We start from the raw sequence: 15,802 nt of genomic DNA, 5'->3' as shown, positions 1-15,802 counted from the left end.
ACTGTGTATCAGGTCCTGTGCTGAGCACTACATATGCACTAACTAATTTAATTCTCACAACAACCGTATGAGATAGGTGCTATTATCAAACCTGTTTTATAGATGAGGAAACCGAGGGTATGCTGAGGCACCCAACTTTTCCCAAGGTTTCTCTTGCAGGTAATGGCACGTTTATGATGTAATTCACATCATAAGGGTTAGGATGCAGTCAGTGCAGAGATGGTGGCATCCATCAGAAGTGAACATACTATTTCTTACTTTGTTTCTGTGTACAAGGCATGTTAGTGTTAATGTTTTCCTTAGTGTTAATATAATCCAACATTTTTGTTTGGAGTGTTTCTGCTATAAGACACTGAACTACATGGCTTTGGAACATTCAGAAATGAATCCTCCTTGGAGCGTGGCTTTAAGGAGCTTGGTCTGATACGGGAACTAAGGCAGACACACAAATAGCTCTAACATCTGGCAGAAAGCACTATGTAAAAAATCAAACAATAAAAGAGAAGTTGCTAACTACAGGGAAAAGTATAGTTAAAGTGATAGGGAAGTTAAAGGGTGGACAAACTCTCTACGAGGCTTTGTGAAGTAGATTGTTTCTGAGTTTGACTTAAAGGCTTGTCAGGTTTGGACGTATGCAGGAAGGGTGAATTACAGCAAGTGGTGCTTCTTCAGTTGGCTCCCTGCCTATCTTCCCTTAACCTAAAAGATAGATATTCATTTAAAGGGTTGAAGTTTGTTTTTATTTTATTTCCATTGTCCTACTCTTTTAGCTTGTGCTCCAGTTTATTTTCAGGTTCAGTTCTACCTCTTTTGATCTTTATAGGGAGAAGGCTGAGCAGACCATCTGGAATCGTTTACATCAGCTTAAAGCCCTGAAGACGAAACGGCTCCGCTCCCAAGTACCTCTGAGGATTGGGATTCTAGGTATCTGGTAGTTTGCAGGTTTTGTGTTTTCACACTTGGGAAACCCTTAGAGGCTGGATTCCCAGTGTTTGAAGAATTGTTATACACCTCATGTAACTCTTGTATTTGATGTCAGAGGCTGTAAGACTAAATGAGATAAAGCTAATAAAAGGGCTTTTCATAGTGCCTTGTAGTAATAGGTACTCAGAAAGTGGCCTATCCTTTCTAGAGTCTAATGTGGCTTATGGCAGCATAGAGTTATGGATAGGAGAGAGTTTGGAGTCTGAAAGAACAGCATGAATTTATAGCATAGGCACTTTTCATCTTGACTGCTAATGTATGCCCAAGTGAAGATCTAGATCTGCACTGACCAGTATGGTAGCCACTAGTCACATGTGTTTATTTAAATTTAACTAAAATTAGGGACCCCTGGTTGGCTCAGTCGGTGGAGCATGCAACTCTTGATCTCGGGATTGTGAGTTACAGTCTCATGTTGGGTGTAGAGATTACTTAAAAAGAAAAAAAAAATCTTAAAAAAATAAATTTAAGGGGCACCTGGGTGGCTTGGTCGGTTAAGCGTCTGCCTTCGGCTCAGGTCATGATCCTGGAGTCCTGGGATCGAGCCCTGCATTGGGCTCCCTGCTTAGCAGGGAGTCTGCTTCTCCCTCTGCCCCTCACTCCACTCATGCTCTCTCAGTCTGTCTCTCTCTAAAATAAATAAATAAAATCTTAAAAAAAAATATTTAAGTAAAATTAAATAATATTAAAAATTCCCTTCTTCATTCTCACTAGCCACCTATTGACTGCTCACTAGCCACACTTGACTAGTGGCTATTAGTTTGGACAGCACAGATAAAGAACATTTCCATTATCTTAGAAAGTTCTGTTGGACAGCTCTGATCTAGATAGCTGGGAAACATGTTTCAAAAATGAATATTCTGTACCCTTTTGGTCCCAGAATTTAGTTAATGTATTTAATTTAATTTAATTTAATTTTTTTAAAGATTTTATTTATTTATTTGACAGAGAGAGACACAGCGAGAGAGGGAACACAAGCAGGGGGAGTGGGAGAGGGAGAAGCAGGCTTCCTGCGGAGCAGGGAGCCCGATGTGGGGCTTGATCTCAGGACCCTGGGATCATGACCTGAGCTGAAGGCAGACGCTTAACGACTGAGCCACCCAGGCGCCCCAATGTACTTAATTTTAAAACAGACTGTCCATTGTGGAATAATTAAATTAATTTCTCTTGATGAAGGGTTCAAACATATTTGGAGCATATCCTGTTATACAGATTAATGTACTAAGTGATGTAGGAGGTTGCAAGGATTAGCTGAAATCTTTCACATCAGTTCCTTCATTATAGAAGCCCCTGGCTATATCTTTGTTAGGAATTTCAGAAATTCCCCCAATACTTTGTTTTTTATTGTGGTAAAATATATGTAACATAAAACTTACCATTTGAATCCTTTTTTTTTCTTTAAAGATTTTATTTATTTATTTGAGAGAGAGAGAGAGACCATGAGTGGTCGAGGAGGAGAGGGAGAAGCAGACTCCCTGCTGAGTGTGGGGCTCGATCCCAGGGTGCTGAGATCATGACCTGAGCCAATGTCAGATGCTTAACCAACTGAGCCACCCTGGCGCCCCTAGACTTTGAAACTCTATAGCCAGTTCCTGAAAAAAAATTTTTTATTTGGAGTACCAAGTAAATTTCAATTGAAAAAAGAGATGGTTCATGTCTAGAAATGTTTCTGGGTGGTGGCTTAATTTTTTCTGGGCATTTAATTGAATTTCTTTAGTTGCTTGCTTCCTGTGGTTTTCTTATATAGGAAGATGCAGGTTCTAGTGCTATGGAAGTATTGGGCAAATTTGAGGAGCGATGAAGCTAAACTCTTAGCGAGGTTTCTGTGCCCTTGTCTCTGACCTTAGCTAGAGGTAATGTATACTGAGAAGTAGCCATGAGACCAGATGAATTTGGGAACAGGTGCTTTTTTTTTTTCCCCTCCCAGGCTGCATGGCTGAGAGATTAAAGGAGGAGATTCTCAACAGGGAGAAAATGGTGGATATTTTGGCCGGTCCAGATGCCTATCGGGACCTTCCTCGACTGCTGGCTGTTGCTGAGTCAGGCCAACAAGCTGCCAACGTGCTGCTCTCTCTGGATGAGACCTATGCTGACGTCATGCCAGTCCAGACAAGCCCCAGTGCTACTTCTGCCTTCGTGTGAGACACCGCCCAAGAGACAAGGAGTGAATTTCTCCTTTCTCACTTTTATTTATTTATATTGGGGGGAGCTGTAGAGAGAGAGAGTGCGCACATGCATGAGCTGGGGGTGGGTGGGGGCTGGGGGTGGAGAGGGACGGGGAGAGAGTCTCAAGCAGACTCCGGGCTGAGCCCGATAAGGGCTTGATGTCACAACCCTGAGATCACAACCTGAGCCAAAACCAAGAATTGGATGCCCAACAGACTGTGCCATCCAGGCGCTCATTCTTTCTCACTTTTAAAATCATGTTAAGGGCAGGGACACCTGGGTGGCCCAGTCAGTTAAGCGTCTGCCTTCGGGTCAGGTCATGATCCCAGGACTCTGAAGGCAGACGCTTAACCAGCTGGGCCACCCAGGCGCCCCTACTTTTTTTAGAGAGGGAGAGAGAGAACACCAGGGAGGAGTGGAGGGAGACGGGAGAGAGAATCCCAAGCAGACTCCACGTGGAGCTCAGAGCCTGACTGGGGCTTGATCCCAGGACCCTGAGATCACAACCTGGGCTGAAACCAAGAGTCAGACACCTGACTATGCCACCCAGGCTTCCCAATTTATCTGGTTTTATGACCTTATTTTAAATGGTGAACATTTCTTAGGTTATTAAATTTTCAATAACAGAGGTTGGCAAATTGGCAAAAAAAAGTTAGAGCATGTTTTTTGTAAATAAAGTTCTGTTGAAATATAGCCATGCCCATTTGTTTATATATAATCTGTGGCTGCATTTGGTACTACAATAGCAAAATTGAGTAGTTGTGACAGGGACTGTATGGTCTGCAAAGCCTAAAATATTTTCTATCTGGTTTTTTATAGAAAGTTTGCCAACCTGTCATTTTAATGGCTATCCCATACTCCGTTGATAATTTGAGGCTTTCATATACAGGATGCAAATGGAAGAGAGTGATTTCACTTAGATACCATAATAATTGGATCAGGAATGAGTGAGAAATATGGAACCTTCTGTCTTAAACTTGAGGTTTCTATTCATTATACACATTTTATGATATTTATTTTTTTTCTGGTTTAGATATAAAACATTCAAACAAAATATTTATATTTTATATATATGGCGTATATATAAAGGCACCCCATTCCCTCGCCAGTTTGCTCCCTCAGGGTAACTGCTATATCCACCAATTACAATGTGGTTTCTATCCTGTGATTAAATACTAGTTTTTAAAAATAAAAAATGTTTGCCTTAAAAATGTCTCAGATTGGTCCAGTGTGAGTATGGTGCCAAGAGGATTCAGAGCCAAAGGATAATGCTGAGGGAGCTATGACCTCCTCCTTGGGTGGGAGCAAGGCATCCTACTCCTGTTAGTCCTGTTACTAAGTTTTGGTGCTTTTCTCCCCAGGTCTATCATGCGAGGCTGTGACAACATGTGCAGCTACTGCATTGTTCCTTTCACACGTGGCCGGGAGAGGAGTCGCCCTGTTGCTTCCATTCTAGAGGAAGTGAGGAAGCTTTCAGAGCAGGTGAAAAGTTCTCCAGGCCTTTGTCTTCTAAGCGTGGTTTTAGGAGGATGAGGAGAACCTTTCTTGTTTTGCTGCCTGTGCTATCTCTGAGCTGTATAAGTTTAGAACCCATACCTGGCCAGAAAAAAATACCTGGGTGAATATCTTTGATTTGCTGCTTATAAATTATAGGCAGATCCATGTGAAGTTTGCTTAGGAGGCAGCACAGTGGAATGGAGAGAGCATGAGTTTAGAATCAGATGATTAAGTATGAATTCTGGCTGCAGCATTCTCTGGTTTGGTGCCCTGGTCACTTAACTATCATCTTTGAAACAGTTTCCCAATCTATGAAAAGAAGATAAAATAGTAACTTCCTTGATGGGTTACTGGAAAGATTGTTGTAGTTTAAATGTTTTTCTTTCGGGGCGCCTGGGTGGCTCAGTTGGTTAAGCGACTGCCTTCGGCTCAGGTCATGATCCTGGAGTCCCAGGATCAAGTCCCGCATCGGGCTCCCTGCTCGGCAGGGAGTCTGCTTCTCCATCTGACCCTCCCCCTTCTCATGTGCTCTCTCTCATTCTCTCTCTCTCAAATAAATAAATAAAATCTTAAAAAAAAAAAAAAAAAAAATGTTTTTCTTTCTTTTTTTTTTTTAAGAAATCTCCACACCCATTGTGGGGCTTGAACTCACAACCCTGAGATCAAGTCACATGCTCTACCAACTGAGTTGGCCAGGTGCCCATGTAGTTTAAGTTTATTTTTTCCTAAAGATTTATTTATTTTTAGAGAGAGCGCATTCGTGAAGAGGGGGAGGAACAGAGGGAGAGGGAGAAAGAGTCACAAGCAGGCTCTGTGCTAAGCACAGAGTCTGACGTGGGGCTCGATCTCACAACCCTGAGATCATGACCTGAGCTGAAACCAAGAGTCAGACACTCAACCGACTGAGCCACCAAGGTGCCCCTAAATTTTTTTTTGAAGATTTATTTATTTATTGGGGCGCCTGGGTGGCTCAATCGTTAAGCATCTGCCTTCGGCTCAGGTCATGATCCCAGGGTCCTGGGATTGAGCCCTGCATCGGGCTCCCTGCTTTGCGGGAAGCCTGCTTCTCCCTCCCGCACTCCCTCTGCTTGTGTTCCCTCTCTCACTGTGTCTCTTTCTGTCAAATAAATAAAATCTTAAAAAAAAAAAAAGATTTATTTATTTATTTGAGAGAGAGAGAGTTGGGGAGGAAGGGGGCAGAGGAAGAGGGGAAGGGAGAGAATCTCAAGCAGACTCCCCACAGAGTGTGGAGCCCACCGGAGGACTTGATCTCAAGACCCTGAAATCATGACCTAAGCCAAAATCAGGAGTAGGCCCCTGAACTGATTGAGCCACCCAGATGCCCTGCCCCTAAATGTTTTTTTTTTTTTTTTAAAGATTTTATTTATTTATTTGACAGAGAGAGACACAGCGAGAGAGGGAACACAAGCAGGGGGAGTGGGAAGGGGAGAAGCAGGCTTCCCGCTGAGCAGGGAGCCCGATGTGGGGCTCGATCCCAGGACCCTGAGGTCATGACCTGAGCCGAAGGCAGTCGCTTAACCAACTGAGCCACCCAGGCGCCCCTGCCCCTAAATGTTTTTTTTTTTTTTTTTTTTTTTAGAGTTTTTTTTTTTTTTTTTTTTAAGATTTTTTTATTTATTTATCTGAGAGAGAGAATGGGAGACAGAGAGCATGAGAGGGGGAGGATCAGAGGGAGAAGCAGACTCCCCACTGAGCAGGGAGTCCGATGCGGGACTCGATCCCGGGACTCCAGGATCATGACCTGAGCCGAAGGCAGTTGCTTAACCAACTGAGCCACCCAGGCGCCCCTGCCCCTAAATGTTTTTAAACTACCTGGCACATAGTAAATTTTCAGAGAATGATTTATTTGTCCATTATAGGGAAACTTCCCAAATATCTTCCTCATTTTTATTACAGAGCCAGCTTACTAGTTGAGGGACAGAGAAGAGATGAGGGTAGTGAATCCCATCAGAGGCCAGAGGGGAGATAACTGTTTTCTTCCTTTTGGGAGCTGGTCCCCGCTAACTCTAGGCCTGGATCTTCTAGCCCTGAAGAGGAGGACTGTAGATGGGAAAATGGAGCTTTTCTTCCACTAGAGTCTCCCTGTTGCCTTACTTGCTTGGCTCAGGAACTGTGGGAGCTAGCCCCTGCTCTAGTTTTCAGTCAGCAGTTTGTCTCTGTTCTTACACTCTGGCAGTGCTCTCTTTCATCTCCCATTCCCCAATTCTCAGTTCCCTGATTTGGTCTCTGGCTGCTCACAGGCACTGTGAGGTATTCTCCATACCCTACCTCTCCAAGTGCTTCCTGGTCTCAGGTTGTCTCCTTCTTCCCTTCCAACTCCCTCATAGTACCAGAACTTACTCTTCAGGATAGAGACATTCTGTTTGTTTGTTTGTTTGTTTGTTTGTTTGTTTATTTTAAAGATTTTATTTAGTTATTTGACAGAGAGAGAGAGAGGGAGCACAAGCAGGGGGAGCAATAGGCAGAGGGAGATGGAGAAGCAGACTCCCCACTGAGCAGGGAGCCCAACTTGGGGCTCAATCCCAGGACCCTGGGATCATGACCTGAGCTGAAGGCAGATGCTTAACCAACTGAGCCACCCAGGTGCTCCCAAATGTCTTTTTTTTTTTTTAATTTATTTATTTTTAAGTAATCTCTACACCCAACATGTGGCTCGATCTCACGATCCAAGAGTCCCAGGCTCTACCAACTGAGCCAGCTAGGTGCTCCTCAAAATTTCTTCGTTGTCCAAAATACCTTTTTTTTTTTTTAAAGATTTTATTTATTTATTTGAGAGAGAGAGAGAGAGAAAGAAAACGGGGAGGAGCAGAGGGAGAGGGAGAAGCAGACTCCCCACTGAGCATGGAGATCTACATGGGGCTCAATCCTGGGACTTCAGGATCATGACCTGAGCTGAAGGCAGATGCTTAACTGACTGAACCACCCAGGCGCCCCTGTCCAAAAATACTGTATTGCTTTTTTTATTTTCAAACCAAGGTTCAATCAAGATTTGTGGTTTTGGGGCGCCTCGGTGGCTCAGTCGTTAAGCGTCTGCCTTCGGCTCAGGTCATGATCCAGGGTCCTGGGATTGAGCCCCACATTGGGCTCCCTGCTCCGCGGGAAGCCTGCTTCTCCCTCTCCCACTCCCCCTGCTTGTGTTCCCTCTCTCGCTATGTCTCTCTCTATCAAATAAATAAATCTTTAAAAAAAAAAAAAGATTGTGGTTTTACTTGGTTTTTATATTTCTTCAATCCCTCTTAATTTAAAACAGCCCTTTCACTTTTTTATTGTTTGCTTTAAATGACACATTAAGTTTTTGAAGAGATCAGATATGTCTGGATTTGTCTGATTGCTTCTTCATGTTGTCATATAAAATATTCCTCTGAATTCTGGTAAACTGGAAGTTAGGTGTAAAAGCTTGATTCAAATTAGGCTAAATATTTTGGGAAGAATATTTCATAGGCAATGATTATATAATATTCAATTGACAGAATGCTGTCATAATTTGATTTATGGTGTTATAAATTAACCGTTATTATTGAACATTGAATTTATGTCCAGGTTTTTGCTACTTTAAAAATGCTTTGAAGATAATTTTTATTTAAGGTTTTAAAAATTCTGAAGTTCAGTTCTTCAGACAGGATGACCAAATGTGAAATTATTGGTTAAAAACAGAATAGAATACATTTATGGATGGCTCTTGGTAGGTTCAACTAATTTCAGTTAGTGATTTGGCATGAAACTACCAAAAAAACTTTGATTTGCTTCCGATGTATTTATTTTCCCTTTCTTAGGGGCTGAAAGAAGTGACACTTCTTGGTCAGAATGTTAATAGTTTTCGGGACAGTTCAGAAGTCCAGTTCAACAATGCAGCGTCTACTAACCTGAGCCGTGGCTTTTCTACCAACTATAAACCCAAGCAAGGGGGCCTTCGTTTTGCTCACCTTCTGGATCAGGTCTCCAGAGTAGATCCTGAAATGAGGATCCGTTTCACCTCTCCCCACCCCAAAGACTTTCCTGATGAGGTGAGTATCGACAGTGAACTGTGCCAGGCTGTTACCAGTATCCTTAAGTATGCCAAAGGCTGGACCCAGTGGGAGGCAGCAGTCCTTGAATCTTGTTCAGGGGATCTTGTGTATTGCTGTATTGCCCTTTAATTCCACCAAAGATTTAAAGTCTACCAAGGTGGGGCAAAGATGGGACTGATATATTTAAAAAAATTTTGTCTTCAAGGGCATCAAGGTCAGATTGTCATCTTCATCTGTAAAAAGGGATTAATAATAACCTCCTGCTTTAGGTTGTTGGGAAATAGGTATAATGTATGGAAGGTACTTATCAAAGTGCCTTAGCAATGCATGGAATGTATAGCCCACATGTGAAACCTTTTTTTTTGAGTTTTTTGTTTTGGTGAAATAGCTGTCTTTTGGCCCCACCCCTACCTTTTTGCCACTGGATTATATTCTTATTGAGTTGTAAAAGTTCTTTATGTATTCTTGATATAAATCCTTTGTCAGTATATTTTTTCAAATATTTTTTCTTAGTTCTAGTTTCTTTATTTTAAATATTTTATTTATTTTTTAAAGATTTATTTATTTTAGAGTGTGCAAGTGAGGGGCAGGGGGAGGGATAGAGGGAGAGGGAGAGAGAGACTCTCAGGCAGACTCCCTGATGAGTGCAGGGCTTGATTCCAGGACCCTGAGACCATGACCTGAGCCAAAATCAAGAGTTGGGCACTTAACTGACTGAGCCACCCAGGTGCCCCTTAAGGATTTTATTTTATTTTATTTTATTTATTTATTTATTTTTAAAAGATTTTATTTATTTATTTGAGAGAGAGAGAGCACAAGAGGGGGGAGCGGGAGAGGGAGAAGCAGACTCCCTGCTGAGCAGGGAGCCCGATGCGGGACTTGATCCCGGGACTCCAAGATCATGACCTGAGCTGAAGGCAGTCGCTTAACCAACTCAGCCACCCAGGCGCCCAAGGATTTTATTTTTAAGTAATCTCCACACCCAGTGTGGGGCTCCAACACAACCCTGAGATCTGGAGTTGCACACTCCACCAGCTGGGCCAGCCAGGTGCCCCACCTAGTTCCAGTTTCTTGATGGTGTCTTTTATTTTTTAATTTTTAATAAGATTTTATTTATTTGAGAGAGAGATAGCAAGAGAGAGGGAGAAGCAGGATCCCTGCTCAGCAGGGAGCCAGACATGGGGCTTGATCCCAGGATCTTGGGATCATGACCTGAGCCGAAGGCAGATACTTAACCGACTGAGCCACCCAGGCACCCCTTGATGGTGTCTTTTATTATTTATTTATTTATTTATTTTTAAAGATTTTATTTATTAATTTGAGAGAGCGTGAGGGGGGGAGGGTCAGAAGGAGAAGCAGACTCCCTGCCAAGCAGGGAGCCCGATGTGGAACTCGATCCCGGGACTCCAGGATCATGACCTGAGCTGAAGGCAGTCGCTTAACCAACTGAGCCACCCAGGCGCCCCGTGATGGTGTCTTTTAAAGTGGCTAATTTGGAAGTTAGATGAAACAAATACCATTTTTCCTTTTTTGTTTGTGTCAGCGCATGGCTTGAATTTGACCTCTGCTTGCTTTTTTCACTTTTTGAAAGCAGAGATGCCAGCAGGTGAAATGTCTGGGACAGATAACATGGCTTGAGTAAAAGTAAAGGATTTGGGTAATCAGCCTGTTAATTACTTGAAAATTAACCTTGGTAGAGAAACAGTGGGGGTGGTATTCCTTTCTGCAGGATTCTTTGGTGAGACTTTGATGACCTTTAATGTGTTCTATCTGATCAGGTTCTACAGCTGATTCATGAGAGAGACAACATCTGTAAACAGATCCACCTACCAGCCCAGAGTGGAAGCAGCCGTGTATTGGAGGCTATGCGGAGGGGGTCAGACTTGCTTGGGGAGGGGGCATCATGCACCTTTCCATGTTTTCTTAAGGACCACACAATGTCTAAGAACCTAGTATAGTGTGTGGCACATAGGAGCTGCTCAATAAATTTGTTACATGAGTAAACTCATGGACATGATAACTTGCTTCTGTTTACTCCAGAAGTGTAGACTAAGGACTGAATCACTCATGTCATTTGTTTAGCATTTCTTTTTAAGATTTATTTATTTTAGAGAGAGAGAGAGAGAGAGGGCACGTGTGGAGGGGGCAGAGAGTCTTAAGTAGAGCCCGATGTGGGGCTTGATCTCATGACCCTGAGATCACAGCCTGAGCCAAAACCAAGTCAGATGCTCAACTGACTAAGCCACCCAGGCCCCCTAGCATGTTTTTTATTAAGCACCTACTGTGTGGCACACTCTTTTTAAAATTGGAATCCTGTAGCTTTTAACATTAAAGCTTTTTAAGTCTTGGAATTTAAACATACCTCTGTGTGCTCACTTACTTTGGGAGTAATATGTATTGCAGAGGTAAGACTGAAAGGGTAAAGTGACAAATGGCAAGCTGTATGGAACTAGTGCCTTGCCTTGTTTTCCACATTGGCAATTTTATTTTATTTTTATTTTATTTTATTTTTTTTAAGAAAGAGCTTTCCTTTATTTATTTATTTATTTAAAAGATTTTATTTATTTATTTGACAGAGAGAGAGACAGCGAGAGAGGGAACACAAGCAGGGGGAGTGGGAAAGGGAGAAGCAGGCTTCCTGCCGAGCCGGGAGCCCGATGTGGGACTCGATCCCGGGACTCCAGGATCATGACCTGAGCCGAAGGCAGTTGCTTAACCAACTGAGCCACCCAGGCGCCCCAACACATTGGCAATTTTAGAGATCCTCCTAAGTGTTTAAACTGTCCTCACTTATGAAATAAAAAGGCTATTTACTTACTATTTTTTTTTTAAATATTTTATTTATTTATTTAAGAGAGAGAATGAGAGAGAGCGAGTACATGAGAGGGGGGAGGGTCAGAGGGAGAAGCAGACTCCCCGCCGAGCAGGGAGCCTGATGCGGGACTTGATCCAGGGACTCCAGGATCATGACCTGAGCCGAAGGCAGTCGCTTAACCAACTGAGCCAGCACCCAGGCGCCCTTTACTTACTATTTTTTTAAGATTTATTTATTTGAGAGAGAGAGAGAGCACGAATGGGAGGGGCAGAGGGAGAGGGAGAGAGAATCTCAAGCAGACTCCTTCTTGAGCGTGGAGCCTGACACGGGGCTCGATCTCATGACACAGATCAGGACCTGAGCTATCTGTCACTTAACCTACTGTGCCACTCAGGTGCCCCCTACTTATTTTTTAAAAAGGCTATTTAAGGGGCACCTGGGTGGCTCAGTCGTTAAGCGTCTGCCTTCAGCTTAGGTCGTGATCCCGGGGTCCTGGGATCGAGCCCCGCATCGGGCTCCCTGCTCCGCAGGAAGCCTGCTTCTCCCTCTCCCACTCCCCCTGCTTGTGTTCCCTCTCTCGCTGTGTCTCTCTCTGTCAAATAAATAAAGAAAATCTTTAAAAAAAAATAAAATAAAAAATTATTATTTTTTTTAATAAAGATTTTCTTTATTTATTTGACAGAGAGAGACACAGCGAGAGAGGGAACACAAGCAGGGGGAGTGGGAGAGGGAGAAGCAGGCTTCGCGGGGAGCCCGATGTGGGGCTCGACCCCAGGACCCCGGGATCACGACCCGAGCCGAAGGCAGACGCCCAACGACTGAGCCACCCAGGCGCCCCTAAAAAGGCTATTTAAAATAATGTATGTTCTTGAACTAAAGATTCATGGGCTGTAGATTAGGTTACCCTACAGGATTTGGATCAAAAGGGCTCTTTTGGGTACTTTAACCTACTTTTGTACTGTCCTGTGTGGATGAGAAGTGGTTATTGGTAATTCATAGTGTTATCTTTTTGTAGCATTCATTTAAAGAAGATTGGTTCATCTGAGCCTTTTCTTCTTGTTCTTTATTGCAGATATTCAAGAGAAGCTTATGTGGAGTTAATTCATCATATCAGAGAATCTATCCCAGGTACGTTTAAGAAATATTCTGTTGAGCACATCACTCTACCAGTGACCACACCATTTTTGTCAGATGCAGGCAACACCTATGACACTATCTTATGACACCCTTCATGCTGCTTTTGCTCCTTTTCATTTTTCTCTTTCTCTCATTTTTGGTTTTGTAATGTCTTGGTCTTGCTAGATATACACAAAGATAGGCATCAGCTTGTGACCTCAGGGTGAAAGAGATTTGTTTTCTATAGTCTTTGTGTTTCTGAACATATGGGACAGACCTTTTTCTTTCTTACTAGCTGGCAAAGTTAGTTTGGTCTAAATTAGTTCTGATTTGGGGGCAATTGATATCTTTAAAAATGTGTACTTAGAGGTAATTCCTTTCCTATTATCTTTTTTTTTTTTTTTTAATTTTTTTTTTTTAAGATTTTACTTGTTTATTTGACAGAGATAGACAAAGCGAGAGAAGGAACACAAGCAGGGAGAGTGGGAGAGGGAGAAGCAGGCTTCCCGCTGAGCAGGGAGCCCGATGTGGGGCTCGATCCCAGGACCCTGGGATCATGACCCGAGCCGAAGGCAGATGCTTAACGACTGAGCCACCCAGGCGCCCCTCCTTTCCTATTATCTTAACTCTTACTCCTTTTTCTCTTTTCTCTTCCTCCTAATAAAATTCCTTTGTAGTCTTTTAATTTAGATTTGGTTGACAATGTCTACATTTGTTTCCAAATTTCTAATTATTGTAACTTGCATTATGCATAAAAAGGTTCATTTTGGATTGGCAGGATAGTGTGGAAGTTTTCTGGGCTGCAGTTTCCTCATTTATAAAATAGAGTTAATAAGGGGTGCTTGGCTGGCTCAGTCAGTAGAGCATGGGACTCTTGATCTCAGGATCGTGAGTTCAGGCCCCATGTGTGGCATAGAGTTTACTTTAAAAAAAAATATATATGTATATATAAAATAGAGTTGGTAGTACCTCATTGGATTGTTGGGATAATTACATAGATTAAATTAAATAGATGGGAAAGCATAGCATTTAGTATTTAGTGACCAATAGTTATTTTTCCTATAGTCTTAAACATTATGTGAAATTGGCTTCAAAAGTATGTTTTTTTAGGGGCTTCTGGGTGGCTCAGTCGTTAAGCGTCTGCCTTTGGCTCGGGTCATGATCCCAGGGTCCTGGGATCGAGCCCCGCATTGGGCTCCCTGCTCCGCGGGAAGCCTGCTTCTCCCTCTCCCACTCCCCCTGCTTGTGTTCCCTCTCTCGCTGTGTCTCTCTCTGTCAAATAAATAAAGAAAATCTTAAAAAAAAAAAAAGTTTTTTTAAAGATTTTATTTAAAAAATTTTATAAAAGATTTATTTATTTATTTAAGGCAGGGTGTGCATGCATACGAGGAGAGGAACCAGAGGGAGAGAAGCAGACTCTGTGCTGAGCGTGGAGCCCCACATGGGGCTCGATATCATGATCCTGAGATCATGACCTAAGCCGAAACCAAGAGTTGGACGCTTAACCAACTGAGCCACTCAGGCACCCCAAAGTATGAGAACTGGCATGGGAATATTCTGGATAAGCAAGCCTATCCCATCTTGCTCTATAATGACTATTTTGGGGCGCCTGGGTGGCTCAGTCATTAAGTGTCTGCCTTCAGCTCAGGTCATGATCCCAGAGTCCTGGGATCGAGCCCCACATCAGGCTCCCTGCTCCGCGGGAAGCCTGCTTCTCCCTCTCCCACTCCCCCTGCTTGTGTTCCCTCTCTGGCTGTCTTTCTCTCTGTCAAATAAATAAAACCTTTAAAAAAAAAAAAAAAAAACTTATAATGACTATTTTGTTTCACTTGCACATGAGCTGAACAGCTCCAGGAAAGGTTTACAATTGCTACTCTGGGCTCCGTAGCTCAGGGGTTAGAGCACTGGTCTCGTACAATTGCTGCTCTGCCCTCTGTATGTAGCCCACATGTGCCAAAGGCCTCTCTTGAAGGTAAGCAGCAGTGACACGCTGTCCTTTGTCATGCGTTGCAGGAGTGAGCCTCAGCAGCGATTTCATTGCTGGCTTTTGTGGTGAGACGGAGGAAGATCACCTCCAGACAGTGTCTTTGCTTCGGGAAGTTCAGTACAACATGGGCTTTCTTTTTGCTTACAGTATGAGACGGGTAAGCCCTGGGATGGAGGAAAAGCTACTTCTGTGCTGACACTGACAGAATTCCTGACTGGTTTCTGGTTGTAGACAACTGGCAAGAAAAGAAAGTGGCAGCAGGGCAGTCTTTGAGAAGCCACGGGGATCTTACCACTCATTTCTTTATTTTTATTTTAATCAACCTGTCTACTATTTTATACAATTCACTGATTTGAGATGAAAATGGATTGCTTGTGACAATATTTATTTTCATTAAAATATTTTAAATTATCTTTAGATCGTTTAGAATTTGAATGTGGAGGTAAGGATGCTACTCTCCTTATAAGAAAGCTAAAATCATGCAGGACTTTTTTGACCTACAGATGTGAATTGTTTCACAGATGCACCTTGTCCTCCTAGCTATCCTGAGCTATTTTAGTTTTCATTTTTTTAGGCCAACTGAATCTACTCATAGCCACTATAGAGTTTCTCCTGTACACAGATTCCCAGGAAAATAAAGCAGAAGGAGATGAGAAAGGAAAGGGAGAGTAGTGTGTATTTCCTGCAGAGAGGGGATAGTTCTGCTATTTTCTCGATGGTAAGGATGAATTTGCACTGGTCATTTCTCATCTCTCCAGTCACCTCAGTGGGGGCCTTACTTGTGTTTGGGCTGGAGGCTGAAGAGGCTCTGTGGCCAGGAGGCTCGGGAAAGCTGTTTAATGAATGAAGGATCCCATGACCTTAGCCACCACCATCACTCAGCTGCCGTCAACGAAGCTAATTCATGTCTTTTAGAGCCCACTGTCTAGTGTTCTGTAGGCAGTGTAAGTGGGCCATTGTGTATGTTTATGTCTGTTACAGAATTATTTCAGGAATGAAGCTTCAGAGTAGATTTGAGTTCCAAATCTACTGCTTCTTTTCCACATCACAAATACGCAAGAGAAATTCTTTATAATGCTAGAATTGGGAAATGGGTTTACAGTGTGTGGTGGCAGCATCATGGGCATTGAGTATGAGTGTTCACTTAGGGATCTAATTTCTAGGTTAGGATTAAGGTTATAGAGACTTAAGTAGTCTAGTGGATGAGAACAA

The 15,802-nt window shown here is 42.8% G+C and overlaps 1 protein-coding gene across 2 annotated transcripts in view; it reads left to right on the top strand.

The window, feature by feature from the left end:
* Positions 1 to 15,802, top strand: part of CDK5RAP1 (CDK5RAP1 mitochondrial tRNA methylthiotransferase) — a 36,932-nt gene that overhangs the window by 7,793 nt on the left and 13,337 nt on the right. For both annotated transcript variants that reach the window (XM_078057088.1, XM_078057089.1), the window contains 7 exons: positions 824 to 924; positions 2,909 to 3,119; positions 4,509 to 4,629; positions 8,439 to 8,669; positions 10,451 to 10,548; positions 12,560 to 12,615; positions 14,617 to 14,747. In XM_078057088.1, the coding sequence (XP_077913214.1) occupies positions 824 to 924; positions 2,909 to 3,119; positions 4,509 to 4,629; positions 8,439 to 8,669; positions 10,451 to 10,548; positions 12,560 to 12,615; positions 14,617 to 14,747 (949 nt within the window). The remainder of the gene's footprint in view (positions 1 to 823; positions 925 to 2,908; positions 3,120 to 4,508; positions 4,630 to 8,438; positions 8,670 to 10,450; positions 10,549 to 12,559; positions 12,616 to 14,616; positions 14,748 to 15,802) is intronic.

The sequence above is a fragment of the Halichoerus grypus genome, chromosome 10 (assembly GCF_964656455.1).
Source record: "Halichoerus grypus chromosome 10, mHalGry1.hap1.1, whole genome shotgun sequence".
Taxonomy (NCBI): domain Eukaryota; kingdom Metazoa; phylum Chordata; class Mammalia; order Carnivora; family Phocidae; genus Halichoerus; species Halichoerus grypus.
Note: the sequence above shows the minus strand (reverse complement) of the source record. Positions and strands in the feature narration are given on the sequence as shown.